This window comes from Cyanidioschyzon merolae, chromosome 11, assembly GCF_000091205.1.
Source record: "Cyanidioschyzon merolae strain 10D DNA, chromosome 11, complete genome".
In the NCBI taxonomy this organism is placed as follows: Eukaryota; Rhodophyta; class Bangiophyceae; order Cyanidiales; family Cyanidiaceae; genus Cyanidioschyzon; species Cyanidioschyzon merolae.
Window position 1 is genome coordinate 484,648 of NC_010137.1, and position 19,186 is coordinate 503,833.

At 54.3% G+C, this 19,186-nt stretch overlaps 7 protein-coding genes across 7 annotated transcripts, besides 1 other annotated feature; 4 read left to right on the forward strand and 3 right to left on the reverse strand.

The window, feature by feature from the left end:
- Positions 1 to 29: 29 nt before the first annotated feature.
- CYME_CMK175C (hypothetical protein, conserved) lies at positions 30 to 1,004 on the forward strand (the record flags this gene model as incomplete). Its single annotated transcript, XM_005536522.1, has 1 exon — positions 30 to 1,004. One exon carries the CDS (start codon positions 30 to 32, stop codon positions 1,002 to 1,004), a length of 975 nt encoding a protein of 324 aa, XP_005536579.1.
- A 654-nt stretch (positions 1,005 to 1,658) lies between these two features.
- On the forward strand, positions 1,659 to 2,249 carry CYME_CMK176C (photosystem II protein Psb27; the record flags this gene model as incomplete). The annotated part of the gene is made up of 1 exon (XM_005536523.1): positions 1,659 to 2,249. The coding sequence occupies one exon, from the start codon at positions 1,659 to 1,661 to the stop codon at positions 2,247 to 2,249; it is 591 nt and encodes a 196-aa protein (XP_005536580.1).
- A 711-nt stretch (positions 2,250 to 2,960) lies between these two features.
- Positions 2,961 to 3,467: a sequence feature (possible transcribed region).
- Positions 3,468 to 3,588: 121 nt separating this feature from the next.
- Positions 3,589 to 4,179, forward strand: CYME_CMK178C (mitochondrial F-type ATPase F0 subunit d; the record flags this gene model as incomplete). The annotated part of the gene is made up of 1 exon (XM_005536524.1): positions 3,589 to 4,179. One exon carries the CDS (start codon positions 3,589 to 3,591, stop codon positions 4,177 to 4,179), a length of 591 nt encoding a protein of 196 aa, XP_005536581.1.
- A 5,753-nt stretch (positions 4,180 to 9,932) lies between these two features.
- CYME_CMK179C (hypothetical protein) lies at positions 9,933 to 11,315 on the reverse strand (the record flags this gene model as incomplete). The annotated part of the gene is made up of 1 exon (XM_005536525.1): positions 9,933 to 11,315. The coding sequence occupies one exon, from the start codon at positions 11,313 to 11,315 to the stop codon at positions 9,933 to 9,935; it is 1,383 nt and encodes a 460-aa protein (XP_005536582.1).
- Positions 11,316 to 13,099: 1,784 nt separating this feature from the next.
- Positions 13,100 to 14,224, reverse strand: CYME_CMK180C (probable transcription regulator exsB; the record flags this gene model as incomplete). Its single annotated transcript, XM_005536526.1, has 1 exon — positions 13,100 to 14,224. The coding sequence occupies one exon, from the start codon at positions 14,222 to 14,224 to the stop codon at positions 13,100 to 13,102; it is 1,125 nt and encodes a 374-aa protein (XP_005536583.1).
- Positions 14,225 to 14,526: 302 nt separating this feature from the next.
- Positions 14,527 to 15,591, forward strand: CYME_CMK181C (hypothetical protein, conserved; the record flags this gene model as incomplete). Its single annotated transcript, XM_005536527.1, has 1 exon — positions 14,527 to 15,591. One exon carries the CDS (start codon positions 14,527 to 14,529, stop codon positions 15,589 to 15,591), a length of 1,065 nt encoding a protein of 354 aa, XP_005536584.1.
- A 39-nt stretch (positions 15,592 to 15,630) lies between these two features.
- On the reverse strand, positions 15,631 to 18,309 carry CYME_CMK182C (serine/arginine-rich protein specific kinase; the record flags this gene model as incomplete). Its single annotated transcript, XM_005536528.1, has 1 exon — positions 15,631 to 18,309. One exon carries the CDS (start codon positions 18,307 to 18,309, stop codon positions 15,631 to 15,633), a length of 2,679 nt encoding a protein of 892 aa, XP_005536585.1.
- Positions 18,310 to 19,186: the final 877 nt, after the last annotated feature.

Sequence of the window (19,186 nt, forward strand, 5' to 3'; positions counted from 1 at the left end):
CCAGATAACGATTGCATGTCTCACGCAATATGCAGGAGCTGCCTACGTTCGTCACGAGAAGGAATAAGCATGCGACCGGGTGCTGGTGGCTGCAGGTTCTGGAGCCTGTTCGGGCGCAGCGCCACAGACGTTGGGTGACGCTCTGCGTGCTCTGCGCGGCTGTTATGCTGGGGGTGCTCGCAACATTTGGGCTTGTTCGCGACTTGCTGGCGGCTAGGCTCGAGAATCCGTCAGCGCATGCCCGAGGCAGTGAGGCGGCTGCGTCCTCACCTCTTTCACAGCTGAAACACCTCATCATTGTTGCGGGCAACGCCGTGTACACTGGGTCCAACTTTGCTTCTGCCAGTGATGACCATCAGTGGTACCTTGAAGACTACCAGAAAGGTCAAGGTCTCGTGTTCCTTCAGCATCTACGCAGAGGTATTGAAATAGCACAGGCGGATCCACAGGCTTTGCTGTTGTTTTCGGGGGGAAAGACAAGGTTGGAAGCTGGGCCGCTGAGTGAAGCTGAGAGCTACTGGCGTCTGGCCAGTGCTCAAGCGTGGTGTGGCCACGCGGAAGGCGTTTCCGGCAGGGTACTCACCGAAGACTTTGCTCGAGACTCGTTCGAGAACCTCCTTTTTTCAATATGCCGCTTTCGCCAGCTCACTGGAAACTACCCTCGCAACATCACGATGATCTCGCTCGAGCTGAAGCGCAAACGCATAGAGACGCAGCACCGAACAGCAATACGCTACCCAGCGGCTCAGTTTCGCTTCATTAGTACAGAAGAAGCATTACATTTTGGCGGGCCAGTGCCGGATTCGATGCCCGCCGATAGGGCGCTTGCGGCCTTCGCTACAGATCCATACGGATGCCTGCACGAGGAGTTGCTGGAAAAGCGAAGGAAACGAAATCCCTTTCATGTGGTGATTCCGTACCCGTCCGGCTGTCCGGAAATCGCCCGCCTCATTCGATACTGTGGACGGAATATTTTCAAAGGGCGATTGCCGTGGGATCCCTGAGCTAGCAGGTGCACTTCTATCCGCTCATTCGGCTCTTAAAAGCGAAAGAGGTGCCTTCAGCTTGTGCAGCTTGCCCGCTTTCCACAGCGTTTTTTTGTAAAGTGTTTCGGAAAGGTCTGTGCCGCACGCATGGTAATGGCGAGCTGCGTGATTCGTCTCCCGCAACCATGCATCCTGAATTCGAAATTCGCTAGACTTGTATGTGGAGCCTTTCGCGCCCCGAAAACCCACCAAGCGAAGGCGCGCCGGTGGTGCTCCACGCACGTATCCGACAACCGCAATATGCGAAAGTGACCGTGACTGCAAACTTCAGGCACGAAAGCACCGCATCCATTTATCCTTGCAGTATTTTGTTCTTTAACAGGCATAAGATCTGGAAAAATGTTTCGTTGTGTTCTCCAGCTCCGATTGGGCATATTCCGTCGACAAGTGCTGACACGTCTACGCTTCATGTCGCGGAGAGTCCTCGGCCCAGCCGCGCGCGCTGTACCTCGCGCACCGATGCATCGCGTCGCACCGCTGTGCCATTCTGGTCTTTTTTGCAATCCCAGGCGGAAACCGCTTTTGCGCTGAGAGTTTCGACCATATTCTCAACAGTGCCGTTGTAGAATAACTGGGCAACGTAATCGTTGGGGGAGCGTACACTCTACGAACATGATCAAAACGCGTGTCACAGCTTTCGTGCAACTCCCGGTTAGCGCTCAGTCGGGGCGTGCTGCCAGAGTGAACGCGCCGCGCAAGCACCGGCTGCAATCTCGAAAGTTCGTGCTCCATAGCGAGCTTCGTGTGGACCGTCGTGTTTTTCTGCGAAATAGTCTTGCGGTGTTTCTCGGGAGCCTCACCGCTGCTTTCTCTGCTTCGCGCACCGACTGGGGCGCGCAACCTGCAAACGCAGAAGTACTACGTCACGCAGCGCCGGGCTACGAGCTGCACGGCGACTACCACGAAGACGCAACGCAGGTTGTGCAGTCGATGCGAACAGTAACTAGGTTGGAGCGGGGGACTCCTGGAATGAAAGAGAAAGTAGACGCAACTCGGAAGCAAATGAACGATTTTGTCGCGCTTTACAGGAGGAACCCAAACGTTGCAGGGGCCGTGTCTTTCTCAACGCTGTATACTGCGATAAATACGCTGGCGGGTCATTTTGCAAGCTATGGCAGTACGTATCCTGTGCCGGAGAAAAGGAAAAAGCGCTTGGAGCAACAGCTCAATGACGTGGAGAGGGCCCTTAGTCGAGGTCGCTAGACAGATTTAGTTCGTGAGCTATTATCCGCTACGGACTGGTGGTAAACGGGAGCATCTAATCGCGTTAAACATGTATGCATAACTGGAATTCCATTCTAGCAGCCCATCGAAGACGAGGCAGAGAGATAGAAACGAATGCAGTCCTTGTGCGCGCACGAAGCGCTGCATAACCAACGTCCACTGCCCTGGCTATCTACAAACCCATGTTCGAGGGCGTTTTCTTTGATGCTTCTACCAACAACCATAAAGGTATGGAGATGGGTGCGCATGTCGTAGTTCAATTTTGCAGATCTCTAGAAACCTATATCTAACTGTTTAGGAGCCAAAGCGTGCATAGGATCTCTGCTTTGGAACTGCAACGTAACGTCCTGCTGTGCATGGAGCATCGTATGCGCTGTGTGGCGAGCCGCATACTACGATATTCTTTAGTTTGCGGATATGGAGCACGTAGCAGCGGTGTCGGGGAACTCGTTGCGTTGTCAGCGTTTCAAGTGCAAGACCCTGGATCATATGGACCGCGAGTTGTGGTTAGCACCCTATCAGATGCGTCTCATGGGAACCAGCGCATTTTCCACTGCCTGCGTGAGCAAGCAGAAACGTGCAAAGACGCCATATGCACATTTTTCGGCTTTCGACACGAAGCACGCACTTGAAGCGAGTTGCTACACATCGTGCCTCCCTGGAACAAGCATACTTCCATGAGCAGCTGCATGTTTTCTTTATGGACGATCCGCGCAGCGCAACGATTTGATCACAAAACCTCCTTCATCTTTTTAACATCGCATCGTTCGTGGATTCACATAGCAGGCGCGCTCTTTCCAGTTAACGCGTTACAGTCCAGGTTCCCTTTTGCCTGTTCCCCAGTCGAAGTTATCGTTCCGCTGTGTGTCGTGGTTGATGAAGGGCATAATCAGCAGCGCCCGTGCACATGCAAGATTCAGTTCCCATTTCGACAGCACTCGTCCAGCATGTTCTGAAAAGTTTCTCCGCAGACAGTTTCCGCACGTACTGCGCAGCACCGAGTGCACCTGCGCTGGCACAACGCGTTCCCGCATATCGTTCGGCAGCTAGTCGGGCGCCCCATCGCATTAATTCCTACTTAGTCAGTAAGACACGCCTCAATTTGCAACTTTAAAAAAAGGGACAGCAACCTGAGTTCCATATTGCCCGCGGGTAAGCACACGGCCTACACGCCACATCCGCTCCTATCGGCATTCTGCAGACGTGCGTCTATGCGCCGCAGAGCCATTCCATCTTCCGAGCAACGACCGCGGCAGCAGCGGCCATTCGCATTTCAGGCGTTTCCAGTCGGACTCGTTGGCATCGTTAAGAGGGTCCCATGCAGCGCCTAAAGTCTCTGCTAACCGCATCACTATATCCCAGGTCGATCGATTCGGGGCAAGTCTCCAGATATGGCCGACGAGCTTTCAGCACGGAGCTTGAAAAGGGAGGAGCTGGTGAAGTGGCGCCGTTGGACTTGAAATCCCTCGCAGAGAACGCTGACCCGGAGACTTTGGCTGAAATCAACCGGCTTCGTCAGGCAATCAATGAACTTCACGCCCAGTTCACTGTGCCAAGCAACGCTGAAAATCTTGACTGGGCCCAGTGGGAGGGCAGACTCCTCTCAAAAGGTCTCGTTACTTCGATGCGCAAAGCGTTCGAGTCCCTGCAACCGCCGGAACTCGAGAAGGAGCGCCAGGAGCTCTTGCGACAGATTGACTCCAGTTTTGAGCCGCTGATAAAGCAAGCACAAGAGCTAGCGAAAGATGCAGAGGCTCGTTTAAAAGCTCTTGACGATATGCTTAAAGAGCTCGACGGACTCCAAAAGAATCTACCACGCCTTACGGTTGATGAGCTCATGGCGAAACGGCCCGACTTGGCGAGCGAAGTTGAGTCCGATTTGAAGCAGTCGAAATGGTTCAGGCTGTAAGTTTCGAGTCCGCAGGATATGCTTTCGTGCTGCCGAGCATGCCCCTCTGTCAGACTCTGGTCCAGGCGCAAGACCCGGAAGCATGCGAGCGAGGTGCTCGTTATCCGTCGCTTGGAGACGAGGTCATCAATGGTGATTCAAGCTGCCTATGCAGCGAGATCGAGAGCGGTCTGTTTGCGCACTACACGGCTATGTAATCCAGGTATCAAAAGGAGGCACGTGAATAAATCCATGGAGCTGGCGTGGTTTGTTATCCGTACACTGCTTCGTCTTCACGGCATCTGTCGGGCCACTGTATTCGTCCATACTCGCCACAACAGTGCGTTTCATCTCTTGGAAGAATTTGGCAAACCTCAGCATCGGTGGTAGGATCCAGATTCTTGTGACTCCAGCTCAATGACGTGGAATGTTCAGCGGGCTCGAGGGTCGCACCGCAGATGGTGTTGAGAATTGAGGATAAGCGGCGGTTTCGAGGCCGCGGAGCCCATTGTTTCTGACGGCAACGATACAGGAAAACTCTCTAACGCTCTGGATGACCTAGTAAAAGATATGAGTGAAACGCAACTTTTGTAGAAGCTTCAACGGCGGCAACGCAATTGGCCTCAGTGAATTCCCCATGCATCCCTGTTTACTTGCAATTCCATACGGAATATCGCCAGGATGTTTCGAAATCGAATGTCTGCACTCGGACTGCATCTTTCGATGCGCTATATGTTTCGCGACATGCGTTCTTGGCACCGTGCCTGCATCCGATACGAATATCGATCCACATTTTCCAATGCCTCAGACACCACTCCGTGAGCAATGCTTTGATTTAATCGTAGTCGCTCCGGGGAACTAGATGTCTATACAACTATGTCCTTGATTTTGCTCCATGAACGCGTGCAACTCTATTTGCCCACCTAATAATGAACAGCGGGAGCTGCAGGCATGGAAATCTGCAGGTTCGGCTATGCTTCCGTCGTGAGCGCCACGGCGACGTATATCCGTACGCGCTCTTCATGTTGACGTGATGTACAGTGCCACCTTCGCCAAGGAATACTCCATGGGTTCCACAGCGCGCCTGAAAGCATCAGAGACCCATTCATCGCGGTATGAATCAGAAGACTTTCCGAATTTTCCTCTTTCCAACGGGATCGAGCACTCGATCTCCTACCGATGGTGGACGCCTCGCGTCTAAAGCGAGCTTCAGATCCAACTATTGAGAAAGGATCGGCGAGCTCGAGATGCAATCTCAGAATTTCATTGGCACTGAATCATATCACATATACGAATCAAACACCAGAAAAGGTGTCGAGAACCGAGCTTTCGGGAAAAAAGCTGATCAAGCTGCAGCGGCACGGCCGACCTCCGTTGTCGCGGTGATACCACTCATATCCAGAGGCGAGCGTTGCTCGACGACATGAGATAACCCTTTCATTCCTAGCCTTGTTTCAAAATACGTCAAGCCTTTAAGCAGTATCACGAAGTGTTCATCGAAATGCGTCTCGATGGAAGCGTCTGAGTACGGCTCGGAGCGGTCTCGCACGGAGCACGCAACAACCGCGTCGTATATTCTATTTCATAGAAAAGTGCAGCTCGATAATCGTTCACCAGTGACCAAGGGCGCGTGCTGCTAGTGTATATATGCGGTGCTGTAGCCTTGCTGGATCGCTGAACCGTACCATACCCGTGCTTTGCTCCTGGTGAGAGCTCAATCTCTTCTTTGCTGGCGACAGATATTTTTCATCGCAAGTCGACAGCCTTTCAGTAAAAAACCCACGTTGAGCACGAAACAATTACCTCAAAATTTTGCTATAGATAAATCCACTGGACGCTGCGGAACCACGATCCAGATTCGAGTGTTGACCGAGGTGTCAGCTCTCGATGGAGAAACTCCGTGCGAGCATGGTTGTTCGTGGAGTCACACAATGGAGCAAGGCTTTCGGCATCGATTGCCGCACCATCTGACTTTCGGTCAGCTTCTCGGACACTATCTTATGCATCCGTCTTTTTTCTCACGCTGTCACTGTCCAGCAGTTTCAGCGCGCACTCGATCTCTTGACGCATGTACATTGTCATGAACGCTTCCGGGGGAATCGTGCAGAATCGATTGCTACTCTCTCATACTATCTCGTCGAAGGAATAAGGAGCCCAGAGTATACGCGCTTCTTGACGTCCAGCGACATGCACTATCACTGAACGACGCGACTTACCCGTCAATTCTTTCTTCAGCTTTTTGAACAAGTTCGCGAACGCCCGCTTCTTGCTCGAGTACAACCAAAATCGTCAGGCGCTCAGCGTGATCTCAGATATTCCGACGAAAGCTCGTCCCCATGAGGCATTTTGACGCTGGTTTTGCGCTCTGAATGAAGCGTCCAGAGTATCCTACTCCTCAGCTCGCTGCGATGAGTCGAGCGTTGAGATGGGCTCTCACACCGTCTCTGCGTTCCTCGGTATGCTCCCTGGCGCCCTTCATGCATTACTTCCAATGATAGTCGGCCCTGGCAAATCTGAACAGCTCCATCTGCGTCCCATTCAGGTTTTTGAAGCCGTCTTCTTGATTTAGCGGCATGGTGCCGTAGATCATGCCGTATACCCGGGATCTAGGCAATATCTTTCCTTGCATCTGCTTTGAACGTTCGGAGACGAATCTCGTTGTCCGACCTGGGCCAAGGTTACGCGGAGTGCATGTGTGCCGATATTCTTTAAATCTTCGTCGTCCTCGTAAACTCTTTTTCATTTCCTCTCAGTAAACGAGAATCCCTGAATATGCTTCTCCTGTGCACTTCGCGTGGGTGCTCGAATACTTCCCAGTTGCTCGCAGGGACCGGCTCCTTCCTCGCCCTTTCTATCACTTAACGGGGCGGGATCGAAGAATGAACTATTTTCTATTACCATTTTTTATCAAGAATTGGGCGGAATGGGTTGGTCGTGGGCCCGGGGCTTTCGCTCTTCATGCACGTACCCGTGATTCCCCAAAATGCCTCATCATCAACTTGTTCGTCGCAAGCACGCCCACGGAACGAAGCGCGTCTTTACATTCCCTCCTGGTGACGAGCAGAGACGCAATAGACCAGTGCAGGGCTGGTGAGGGTAGCGGATGACTTGTCGGTTAACGGTCGGCGAAGAATGATATCACTGGTGCGAAGAACTCGTCCTTAGATCCGAGCACGTACGCCATGCGTTTGGCAACAGACAATTCGCCTTCGACTGGGTTCAACCAGGAAGAATAGGCACGTACGAAGAGCACTTCGACGCCACTCTTGTCCGCGTATGCCTTGCCCGCTTTTGCCGAATGGAAGGCGACTTTGTCTAAGAGCAAAACAGAAGACTGTGCGAAGAAGCATACACGAGAAGTGCGTAGACGAAGGGCGCTGTGTTCTGCAGTCCTGTTCATTTGACCAGTTATAGACAATCTCTCCATGGAATCGCCTTTAGGGCTACACTCAACAGATTGGTCGCTTGTCTCTTCTTCATGAACAGCATTTCGCTATTATATGCGTGGCAACAGGCAGGCCAACGATTGCTCCCGAATGAGATCTAATCGAGTCAGACGAGCCCCTGTCGCTCCTGTACTGAGCATTCGCGTTTCAATATAGAATCGTTAGTGTATTCTTCAATGCACGACGGTCCCTGATGGAAGCAGGTATTTTCGTTTTACAGGCATTCTGTAAATCTCTGTTCTAATTATAAAAGAAGCACCTCGCTGCGGGAATGGATGAATGCGACCAAGCTGCATGGACGCTCCATGTCGACTGATGGTTCGCTGAAGACAGATAGGGAGCCTCTTCGTGCCCTCTACAGCACAGACTGCAACTTACAGCCATGTGCTGTATTTTCGGTGTACCAGACTACGAGGCACAGCGCCCTGGATCCCTGGTCGATGCGTCCGAGCAGCGCCTGCTCAACAGCTCCGTACCCGTGCGAAACCTGGCTTGCTAGCACGTCCTGTGCTGCCCAAACTAGACGCTAGCCGAGCGGTGCTGAACACTTCAAGGAGCACTCGTTGCCTCGCAGGAAGCATGCGCTCGGACAGCAACGGTGATGGAATACGAGCTACTCGGACTCGTTCGCGGGCTTGGATCTAGAGCCCTGCACGTCGAAGAGTAGCAACCCATGCGGCCTTCTCATGTGGAAACCAAACTCCTGGAGCGGTGATTTCGTTTCCGTCTATAGAGACGGAACTTGGAAGAGGTCTGTGTTTCCCGGCGCAGTGATTATGGCATGGTGGAACCAAGAGAAGCGACAACTACTCCACTTCCCGATTAAAATCAAACACTGGATTGCGCGCTATGCTCATGCCTTTGTGCTTTTTTTCGAACCGTTTCTAGATGCGAACTCTCTGTGCAGTCGAAGGAGAGTAACATGGTCTGGCTGTCTCATACATAGTTGCAGCATTCCCGGTTGTATTTTCGGAGTGGCACCTTCGGAGCTGTGCCCTTGAAATTCGATACGTCACCGGATTCAAGATCATTCGCGAGGCTGTCGAAACAGGGATCGTCAAACAAGCGACTTGATCATTCAGTTCATACGGATAACGCTCCGTTCTTTTCCTTGCCTTACTTGAGGCACGCTCCAATCACCCACTCTTCAACTTCACTAACTTTCTGTTTTAAACCGATTCGTGGGCATAGCAAGTGGCGCCGTTGGGCACTCAACGAAGACTACTTGACGTCATTTATTGAGGACCTATTCTCACGCCCGTGCCGAACGTGTATTGAATTTCTAATTTCAGATCATCAATTTCGTTCTAAAGGAAAATTCGTCTCTCTTTATGGTCATGGATAATGCGGCATTCGACGGCAGCCTGATTCCTCTCCTGGGGGCATGCGCTCACAGACTCCCGTCGCTTCTGTTTGCATGAAAATGGGCCTTGGACTCGGAATCGAGTAGTCGCAGCGATCGCATCGAGCGGAGATAGTGTCAGCAATTGCACGAAGAGCGCGTAGACGGGTCTGCATTGCCTCGACTTATTCCCCAGCCTGGAGTTTCCATCTGGTAGTGATTCATTATGGACGAAATCTCGTTCCACACACACGCTATCGAATGGAACAGCGTGCGCTTGCGTGTGCAGCGGACAGAGCGCTTGCCACGGCGATCGACTAGAAAAAGTCCGTGATCGTAGTGTACGCGGCCAGGCGCAGAAACGGAAGAGGCATCCACCGGAGCCTTCTGTACTCGTCAAGAGCGTCTACAAAGCAATGAAGCAATCCTTCATGCACCTCAAGACGGCCCTCGATTGATGAGTTGTGTTGAATGCATACGGGAACACCTGGCCTATGCCAAATGTCATCCCTGGGAAGGACGTTCTGAGGCCGTCCATAAACAAGGTGAAAATGTTAAGTGAATCGTAGATCGCAACTTTCGCCTGCGTATGAAGTGCTTCGACTGCAGCCGGAAGCTGTGTAAACAGGTCTTGTACGCTGCCACCGACATCCTTCTGCTACTGACAATGGAGCTGGACGGAGACACTGGTGTACTCAAGGCCGAAGATGAGGGAAAGGGAGAGCAAAAAAGTCGCAGCCAGAGCCTCCAAACGCTGTTTTTGATGGCAATGGAAACAGACCCAAACTTTAGCTTGTATGCCCGTGTTCTGTGACCTGCCCTATATTTTTCTGACATGCGGTTTAGATGCAAAGGGCCAATGTTCGGTGTGTACGAATCGCTGTACTGCAAATGTGACTGAAAGAAAAACCAAGCGCGCTTCGAATGCGTTCTAACACGTGCTCATAGTCTCTGGTATGTATCCCCTCAACCGTGGACACTGTTCACTACTTGAGCATGGAAGAAAAACCAAGCGCGCTTAGAATGCGTTCTCGCACATGTTCGCGAACTCTCTGGAGCGCATTCCTCATCACGCTGAGGATCACAACGAGAAATTTCGAAACGATCACGCTGATAACGAGAGCGTAAAAGCCAACTAGCACGGAACGAGCTGGATTCACAGCGGTGCGACAACGCTCTGGGATGTGAAAATATCGGTGTAGGAACACGTCTGCAACGGTATCAAACGCGAATTCGGTCACCAGACCACATATGAAAGATAGCAAAAAGCACACGGCAACTGACGCGGTGATCACCAGCGCGCGTAGTGCAATGTGCACCGCCCAAGACAAAGCGTGAAACTGAGCCTGCTCATCAACAGGATCTGTGAACCCGATTCGGTGTCGCGTGGCGTGCACGTCAACGACCGTGTCTATCAGTCCGAGTCGGGTCGCAGAGCGTTCATCACGCGTGCGCGCTGCCTGATCTGCATGATTCCGAACGATATTGCTTGAAAGCAGCGTCCTTTCGGTTCGTTGCACGACCCGTCGCATGAGCTGCTCATGCATTCGCATCGCAGCATTCGCTACCGCGACCAAGACGTGCCGAGGCTCGGCGTCAGCAAAGTCCGGATATGCGCAATCCAAAAGCAACCATTTTTCTCCTTCAACTCGGTCTATAACCGTGGACATACGTGGATCGTGCGGTGTCTGGGACCCTTCCTCCACTGCAGTGTTCGCCCATGGATCGGTCCATCGAAAATCAAAGCAAGCATTATCCTGGGTTTCCATACCCAACCATATCCATATAACCGCCTCCATACACTCGGTAGAATACATGTTTCCGCAGAGTTCGCATCGGAGCCTCTGCGCGCACCAATAGCTCCGGACGAAACTCGGACAACTGCTCACCAGTAACACACGTGGACTACACAAAACAACCAACCATTCCGCTATAAACGCATAAAGCATCAGGTTCAATCGGTGCATGTGATTCCGACTCTCCTGAGTGGTGTGCGAAACCGAGCTCCACAGAGTCCGCGGAATGCCCGCACTGAAACCGCTGCAGCTGCCCTGGTCCTGCTCTGCTGTCCACAACGTGCAGTGCTTCTGGACTCGGCCACTATCGTCAGCATGCTCTTCCCACAGTGGCATTCTTCTCGTTGCGTCACAGTCACGATTCCGAGTCGCACTCTCCAGAACCCGCTGGGCTGCGGCGAGAACCCAGGGATTCGGCCAAACACCCGTCGCGTAGCCCTGCTTGCGCAACCATAAAGCGAGACACTCGGCGTGGACGTGTGCAAGCGTCCCTCGACAACCACAGGCGCGGAATAGACGCTGCGTGCCTTCGTGAACCCCGCAAAGACACAGCCGGCAACTTGCTGCGTACATGGAGCGTCCGGTCGGCGACTGCCCTGCTGCAGCGGCTGCGCCCTGTGCGTTTCGAACCCCACCAGAGTCAGCACAAGAGCCTCCGCCGCTACTCTACTATCAACAGACACTTTTAGTCCTGCACCGGCACCCTACAAAAACTGCCTCAACTTGCAAAGTTACAATGATATGGAAAATGGTGAACATGATGATGCATGCGACGTGCACGAGATGCGTGCAGCACGCACGCACGCTGCAACGTCGTAAACAGATCATCGCGATGACGGGCTCGATCTCTGTGCGCGACGTCGCATCGACGGTGTGCGTGCAGATGTCCACGTGGCAGCGGTGTGGTGCAGGGCACGGCATCCGCTGGATCGTACGCATCAGCGACGATCCACGAAGGGAAGTCCGGCAGGCGCACAGACCGCTAGCACTGCACTCTTGGGAGGTGGGAATGGTGTGTTGTGGTTGACGCTTACCTCGGTGACGAGAGCGATTACGTACTGGGGAGCCCCGGCTAGACTCGACGATCCTTCACACAAAAGAAGAGGTTTTGGGTATAGGCTCGAACGGTGCGTTGAAGCGCACGAGCCGGAACGTGTCTATGCCAGTAGGAAGCAGTGAAAAGCGTTTAGCTGTGCGGCGGACGCCTCCACTCTCCTGAAACTCGTTATAGTCCAGTAGATCCGTTCAGGAATAGCGGATCGATCGGTTTGACGCCCCGACCAGTGGCGTGCCCATTGTCATCGCTGTACCGAGGCAAGGCAGCTTGGAGAAGTCTTCAGAGATGTCTGCACGAGATGCGGGTAAGCTGGGACGGACCCGAGACGCGTCGCACATATGGACACTGACAAGCTGCGTAGGCAGGCTTGTCGGCATGACACAACGGATGCACGTGCGTGCGGCGACACTGCTGAATGGAGGGGTATCGCACCCGCCGCACGGGCGCGCCGCTGCAGTGCGAACCTCTTGCGAGAACTGAAGCGCGGAGGTTTCCAGATGTCCGCGAGTCTCAGGCAGCAGAGCGGGTTGCGTTGTATTGACCGCAACACGCAGTTGCTTCAAAAATCGCACTGTGGTTCTCAATTACTCCAGAACGTTCTCGTAACATCTGCGTATATGGAAAGACCTGTGAGCGCGTCTTGAAATCTTGCTGATTCGCGACGAAGCGTTTGAGATCTCATTCATCACTCTTGGATGCCGTACAGGCTAGATCGCTGTACCAAGAAGTGACCTCAGCGCTGGTAGTGTTTCGCGGCCCGTGCTGAGATAACGAGAAGCTCGGGGCTGATCTCTAGCGAGCGAAGCTGCCTCTGCTGCGTCATTTCCGAAGCAACCCAGCTCATCCTCGTAAACAACATGCATCAACTGTGGTTTCAGAACACACGAGTGCCGTTACTAAAGGCAAAGGTATGCACTTTGGCCACGGTCGACAAGCATCTCTCTCACTCTCTTAACCTCGAATGGCAGTCCGAGGATGCCTTATCCGATGTTTGCCCGCGTGCCTAGTCCAGTGAATACGCAAGCAGGCTACCAACGACATCATTGTGTTTCAGCAGACGCTGCAGCACGCTTGACCCGGGAATGACGGCATGGCATCCGCTGAACTGTGCGAATGCAACCTTCGTCGGGCTAGCAACCCCCTTTGCCGCAGCAGGGCGTAACGTGCACTCCGAGGTAGCCTCAAGCGGACTCGGCGAGCCACCAGCGTCGAAGCTCAGAAAGAGGCCCGCACCTACGCATGGCATTGTTACCTTGAATAGTATCCGTCGCCGAGACTCCAGCAAAGTATCTCTCGCTACTTATTCGCTCTTTGCGGTGCGTGGTGCCGCAGCGGAACCAGCCCCGAATCGGCTCAGTTGTGGATCCTCGAGCCCCAGCTCTCGAAATGCAGTATGCCTGATACGACAGGCGTCGCAGCGTCGGCACGGTTTCCCCGACTCATCTAACGGATCGTAACAGCTGTGCGTGATGGAGTAGTCCACACCGAGCGCCAGGCCTGTGCGAATGATCTCGGTCTTCGGCATCTGCAACAGTGGTGCATGGATTCGAAAGCGCCTTGCATCGGAAGGCGCCACACCAGCGCGGGTGCCCAGCTCGGCAACCCGCTCAAAAGCGTGAAAGAATTCCGGCCGACAGTCGGGGTACCCTGAGTAATCCACAGCGTTTGCGCCGATGAAAATATCGTAAGAGCCCTGAACCTCGGCGAGGGCGAGCGCATACGCGAGAAATATCGTATTCCTCGCTGGCACATAGGTCAGCGGGATTGTTTCTGGGGTATGTTCCCAGACATCGTCGACGTTCGCTGCTTTGGGAACGGGTATATCGGGAGCTGTCAATGCTGATCCGCCAATACTTCCGAGGTCAAGGCGGATCCAGTGCTGTCCAGTGACTTGCTGCGCTCGCGCTACGCGCCGTGCCGCTTCGAGTTCGCAGCGGTGCCGTTGCCCGTAATCGAAACTCAGGGCCTTGCAGATGAACCCTTGCGAGCGTGCAATCGCCAGCGTCGTTGCTGAGTCCAGACCACCGCTGAGCAGAACGATAGCGACGGCACCGTTTTGAACTCCAGCCTGTCCCTGAGCGAGACCTCTAGAAGCAGACCGTGGAGGTGTAAGGCTGCTCGCACCGCGAACAGACCCAAACCTCGAGTGCAGCGCCGAGCTGGCACGATCGGCGGTGAAGCGCGTGTTCAGGCCGGCCTGCAATGATAACACGTCGCCTGTGAAGCACACCGATGGGTGCTGATCACCGTTATTCCAAGTGCTTGTACAGCGTTTACCCAGCTGGTAAAGAGATACGTTCTGCAACTTGTGGCAGCGTTCGGCGTTTGCGGAACGGTATCGAGACGCCTCAGCCCATGGTCCCGTGCACTGCGTCGACCGCAACCACAGCCGACAAGCGGAGCGCAGTGCAACTGCACCGAACATGTTCTCGATAGCTTCAGTGCACTACTACAAGCGTCACCAAAACCATTACCTTCAGAAGAAGCAACAACGTCACCAGAGGCTTCTGCCGTTTCTGCTGCACACCTTGCGTCCACGAACGCCTATAAAGCTATTGCGGAGCGCGCGATCGTTAGATCAGGGCGCTGTGGAAGCGCACGAGCTCGAAGCCACTGCTTCGAAGCCGAGTTGTTGCTAGACCTCTCGGGTTTTGCTACCGCTGGACTCGGTTTGCGTCAACAGGCACAGTGAGGAAGCTGGTGCTAGATCACCTACCTCCTGGCGGTATGTGGACAGGATTGGTTGTTCCTGGTCAACAGTGGAAGAACACTGGAACAAGACGACGTTGCCGCAGGTGCTTAACTGGGTCGACACGAGCGGCTCTCGCGCAACCCTGGCAACGCCTCGTGCAGTGCCCGGTGCTGAAGCAACCCGCCAGGAACGCTCTGGCGGTGACTGCGACGCATCCGGCGCTTCGACGTGCGCTTGTCTCTGTGCTACTCGTGGGGCTATGTTTCACCAACGACAGCCGGGTGTACGCAGTTCCCGCTCACGAACCTGTGGAACAAACGGACTCGACCGAACGGAGCCAGGCTATCGAACGTGAGCTCGAAGCAAAGTTTACGCAAGCGCTACGCCTCACCGAACAAGCTTCCTGGGAAGAAGCGGACAAGGCATGGAGTGCAGTGTTGGCCTTGGACCCGGACAACGGAGCCGCGCTCTCGAACCGAGGTCTCGTTCGCTTGTCGTTGCATCGCCTGGACGCAGCGCTCGCAGACCTCCAGCAGGCCGTCGAACGCTCACCCGCTGAGCCGGTCCTTCACGAGAACCTCGGTCTCGTCTATGAAGCCCGTGGTGAATGGGAACCAGCGCTCGAAGAGTATACAAAAGTTTTACAGAGCGTTCCAGCAAGCGCGACGGCCTTGATAAACAGGGGAAACGTGCAGGTCTCGCGCGGAGCGTACGCTGAAGCGCTTGCAGACTACCAGGCGGCTGCAGACGCGGAAACTGGTCTGGCTGCTCCACGCGAAAAAATGGCCCTGGTTATGGCACAGCTGGGACGTTCTGACGACAGTATTCAGATCCTGCGTCAGGTGGTACGCAAGTATCCAACATATGCCGAAGCGCATGCAGCGCTTGCAGCGGTGCTCTGGGGCGCAAAACATGACTTTCTCAGTGCCGAGGATCAATGGGCCCGTATTTCGAACAACGAATTACGGGAGGAGATGTCGGAACTCGAAAACCTGCGCATCTACTCCCGATGGCCACCGCGTATGATTGAATACCTGCGCGAATTCTTGAACTTGGAGACCGCAAATCAGGAGATCGAGTCTGCCGGTTTTGTGCTCTAGGTATCGCGAATGCACGAGTGCGTTCTAGACAGAACGCCGTCAGAGACATCCCGCAGACTGTCGGCCAAGTGACGAACACCGCTTATCAAATATGGTCTGTGATGGTGCGTAGTTCGAATGTTGCCGCACAGCAAGTCGCTGGCGAAGGGATTCCGGCGTGCGCCGCTCTGCAGCTTCTGGCGAGGTGATGCTTCCGCGAGAGCTCGACGCAGCGGAAGACGGGCCCAGGTCCAATGCTGAAGACACGTTGACAGCGAGTTGCGTAACACGTTGTTCAGTGATTGCAGCGGCAGCAGCACTGTCGTTTCCATCTGCGGACTTGTTCTGCGTTTCAGGAGATATGCTGCTCGTGTGCGTCGTCGCCGTTACCGCCAATGCTGCGCACATTCCCTGCCGAGCTGCGCCTGCGTAAACGTCAGAGAGCCACGGGTGCTGCAGACACTGGGCCGCAGTTGCGCGCTGCATTGGCTCGAGCCTTAGCATCGGCTCCAGGAACATTGCAATTTCCTCCGCCTCGTGTCGCGAAAACTTGTACTTTTCTCGAAGCAAGTCCGAGAGGCTCCAAAAGTGTAAGCTCTTAATTTTCCGCAGCGCCCCGTCTTTTGTGAAATACTCACCAGAATACTTGCCTCGATCCAGCAGCGACCTGGGAAACGGACCCAGCAGCTCCATCATGAGTGCCAAATGGTCGTCGTCTCGGGAAAAGCTTCGGCCAGAGTGCGGATCGAAAAGAAAATCTCCCGTCAAAAGCTCGAAGAGCACACAAGCGCATGACCAGATATCCGCTGATGCATCGAAGCCTGCACCCAGAATGACCTCTGGAGAACGGTATTGGCGGGTCTGGATATCCTCCGTGAAATGCTTGTCAGTCCAGCACGCGTTCCCGAAATCGACCAGTTTAACCCGGCTGTTGGTCTCCCAGCCGTGCCATGCCAGCGGGCGTGTCGGCTCTACGTTGAACGTACACCCGCTGAGCGCCGCGACGCCGTTCTCGGTGCGAGCTCCCCCTGGGTGCTTCACGGTCGCCAACTGTTGTGCTGCACTTGGTTTCATTCGATCCGCCGCTGCCGTTGTTGTCATCGTGGAAAGTGCCCCATATCCCGAATCAACGCTGCAAGCTGTTGCCGCATCGTCCGCCTGCTGCATCCGCATGGGATCTTTCTCTTTCAGGTAGGCCAAGCGCGACACGACGCCCCCGTGCGCATCCTTGGTGAACTTCATAGACGCGTTTGAAGATGAAGCCTGTGACTGTTCAGATATCGATGAGAGACTTGCCGATGTGAGCGTAGGCCCTTCACCCGAGAATTGGGTTCTGGCGTGGATCAGCTCAGTCGATTGACTTTGCAAGTCCCGCTGAGACGCGACTTCAGCGTCCACAGTGTTCAGCGCTGCACGGAGAGCATTATAGGTCTTGCGTATACGAGCAGGATCCGAGTCCTCGTTGCACGTGATCAGTTCCTCCGTAAGACCGGACTGCACTTGATCAGATATCTGAGTCTGAAGCCGGTCCGCGACTGCAGCACACGCTCGAAACGGAGGCATGCCCTCGCTTTTCGGTTTGCAAGCTCGCTCCGGTTCAGCAAACGTTGGTGCGCACAGTGCATCGGGCTCGGACTGTGGGCGCTTCGCGTTTGGTGTATCCAGCACGAGCTTTGGCTTGGAATTGGATGCCACATCCGAGAGATCCACTTGCGCGTTCGAGGATCGCTGGCCCTCAAACGAATGCAGTATAGGTCCATATCGTTGTTCGAACATAGACAAAGCCTCCGAAATTGCTTGTCCGGCTAGCTCTACCGTTGCTTCACGTGGAGGCACAAATAAGCAGTTCTCTGGTTTGACGTCGGTGTGGATAATCCCGCAATCACGATGGCAAAAATCGAGCGCTTCAAGTAAATGCACGATAACGCGTTTGGCGATGGGGAGCGGCACCCCACGATAGCCGTGATACCGAATAAGCGAGAGAAGACTGCGTCCCAGAACCTCGAACACCAAACATATATGTCGCCCATTCGGCCCGATCAACTCAAAGTGATCCAGGAAAGTGACAACAGGTGTTCCGCGCAAGGGCGCCTTCTCTCTAATGGTTGCCAACAGAGCGATCTCATCCCGTGCCGCGTCGGTGTAGTGTCGGGCTGATTTTTGGATCTTGAGCGCAACCAGCCCAGATCGCTCCTCATCCCAGCATAGCCAGACGGTGGAGAAATGGCCCCAGCCAAGTTTGCGAAGCACAATATACCGTCCGTTTTTCAGTGCGTCTCCGATCTGGATCGGATGGTAGCCTCCGCTGCGGTAGTCTGCAGCATCTTCAGTGTCCGAATACTCCATGGCGTCCTCGGTGAGATACCAATTCCCCGTATCGCTTCGTGACGTCTCACTCCGCCCATGCGTTTGCACCGCCTCGCGTTGTGTCCTGTTTTGAGACGCCACGCTCTCATGATCCGCATCTGGTGCTTGTTCACTAAAGCTCAAAGCGGTCGTCTCCTTGTTGCGCTGCTGGTATTCCCAGTCGCGGGGAAGGTAGCCACCACCGGTACCCGGAGGCTCAGGACTCGCTCCTCTCCCCGCTGATGGACCTTCTACAGAATACGAAGACTCATAGCTTGGAGAGAGCGACTCGCTCGGTGTTTTGGCTACTGGGTAAGCAGGTACTTGCTCCATGACAGGCTCGACGTGTCGTAGTGGTGAGCGCGCCGGTCCGCCCGCCAGAGCAACGAACATGAAATCGAACACGATCACTTTGCGCTGTAACCACTACCTCGTAAGAACGCTCTCAATCAAAAAATCCACCGAGTAAGCGTCCGCCGCTCTCAAGCTATGCGTCTGAGGTCTGCTTGACTCCCTGACGAACTGTCTTCACGAGAGAAGTCACGGCGGTTCCTGTTCCAGTGGTCAGATCTTCGGAAACGGCGGTACTGCGTTCCTCACTAAACAAGACCGAGCATAGCGTTAAACACGACTCACCGTTCGCACAGAGTGCTCTGCTTTTAATCGGACCGTCGCTGAACCTCAGCAAGCAGATACGAGCCAGACGCTCTCTCCACTCCTTCGTGAATAGCTCTTGCGTTGGAAGAAATGCTCTACAGTCGACGTGGACGCTGGCAGATCTGCGATGCCGCCGCCGAACTCATGCCACACACCGGTCAACGCCGGTAAGCCTGGTGCCGCGAACGTTTTCGCGAGCTTGGAGGCGTATCTCCAGCACAAGATCGGGGCTCGTACCCGCGACACGCTTCGCGGCAGAGACACGTGTCCAGGTGGGCAGTTCCACTTCTGGCTTGAAGTCGCAGGATCTCACCGTACGCAAGTCACGTGACGTGTCGACGCGGGTGCTGGCCGATTGCGCGACGCTGCCGCCGTCGACGCATCGATCGCCGGGGTCGGGCAGCGTCACTTGCCGCGCAGCGCATGCATCACGCTGCCAGTGCATCCGAGTGGAGGTATGCGTGATGGACGGTATCCGAAATGCGAATGTGTATCATGGGATCAAAGATCCATGATCTATGGGAACTTTTTGTTGAACACAAAATGAACCATACTGCATCATGTGTTGCTGTTGCGGAATGACGGATACACGCCCTAATGGCGTTATCCATCG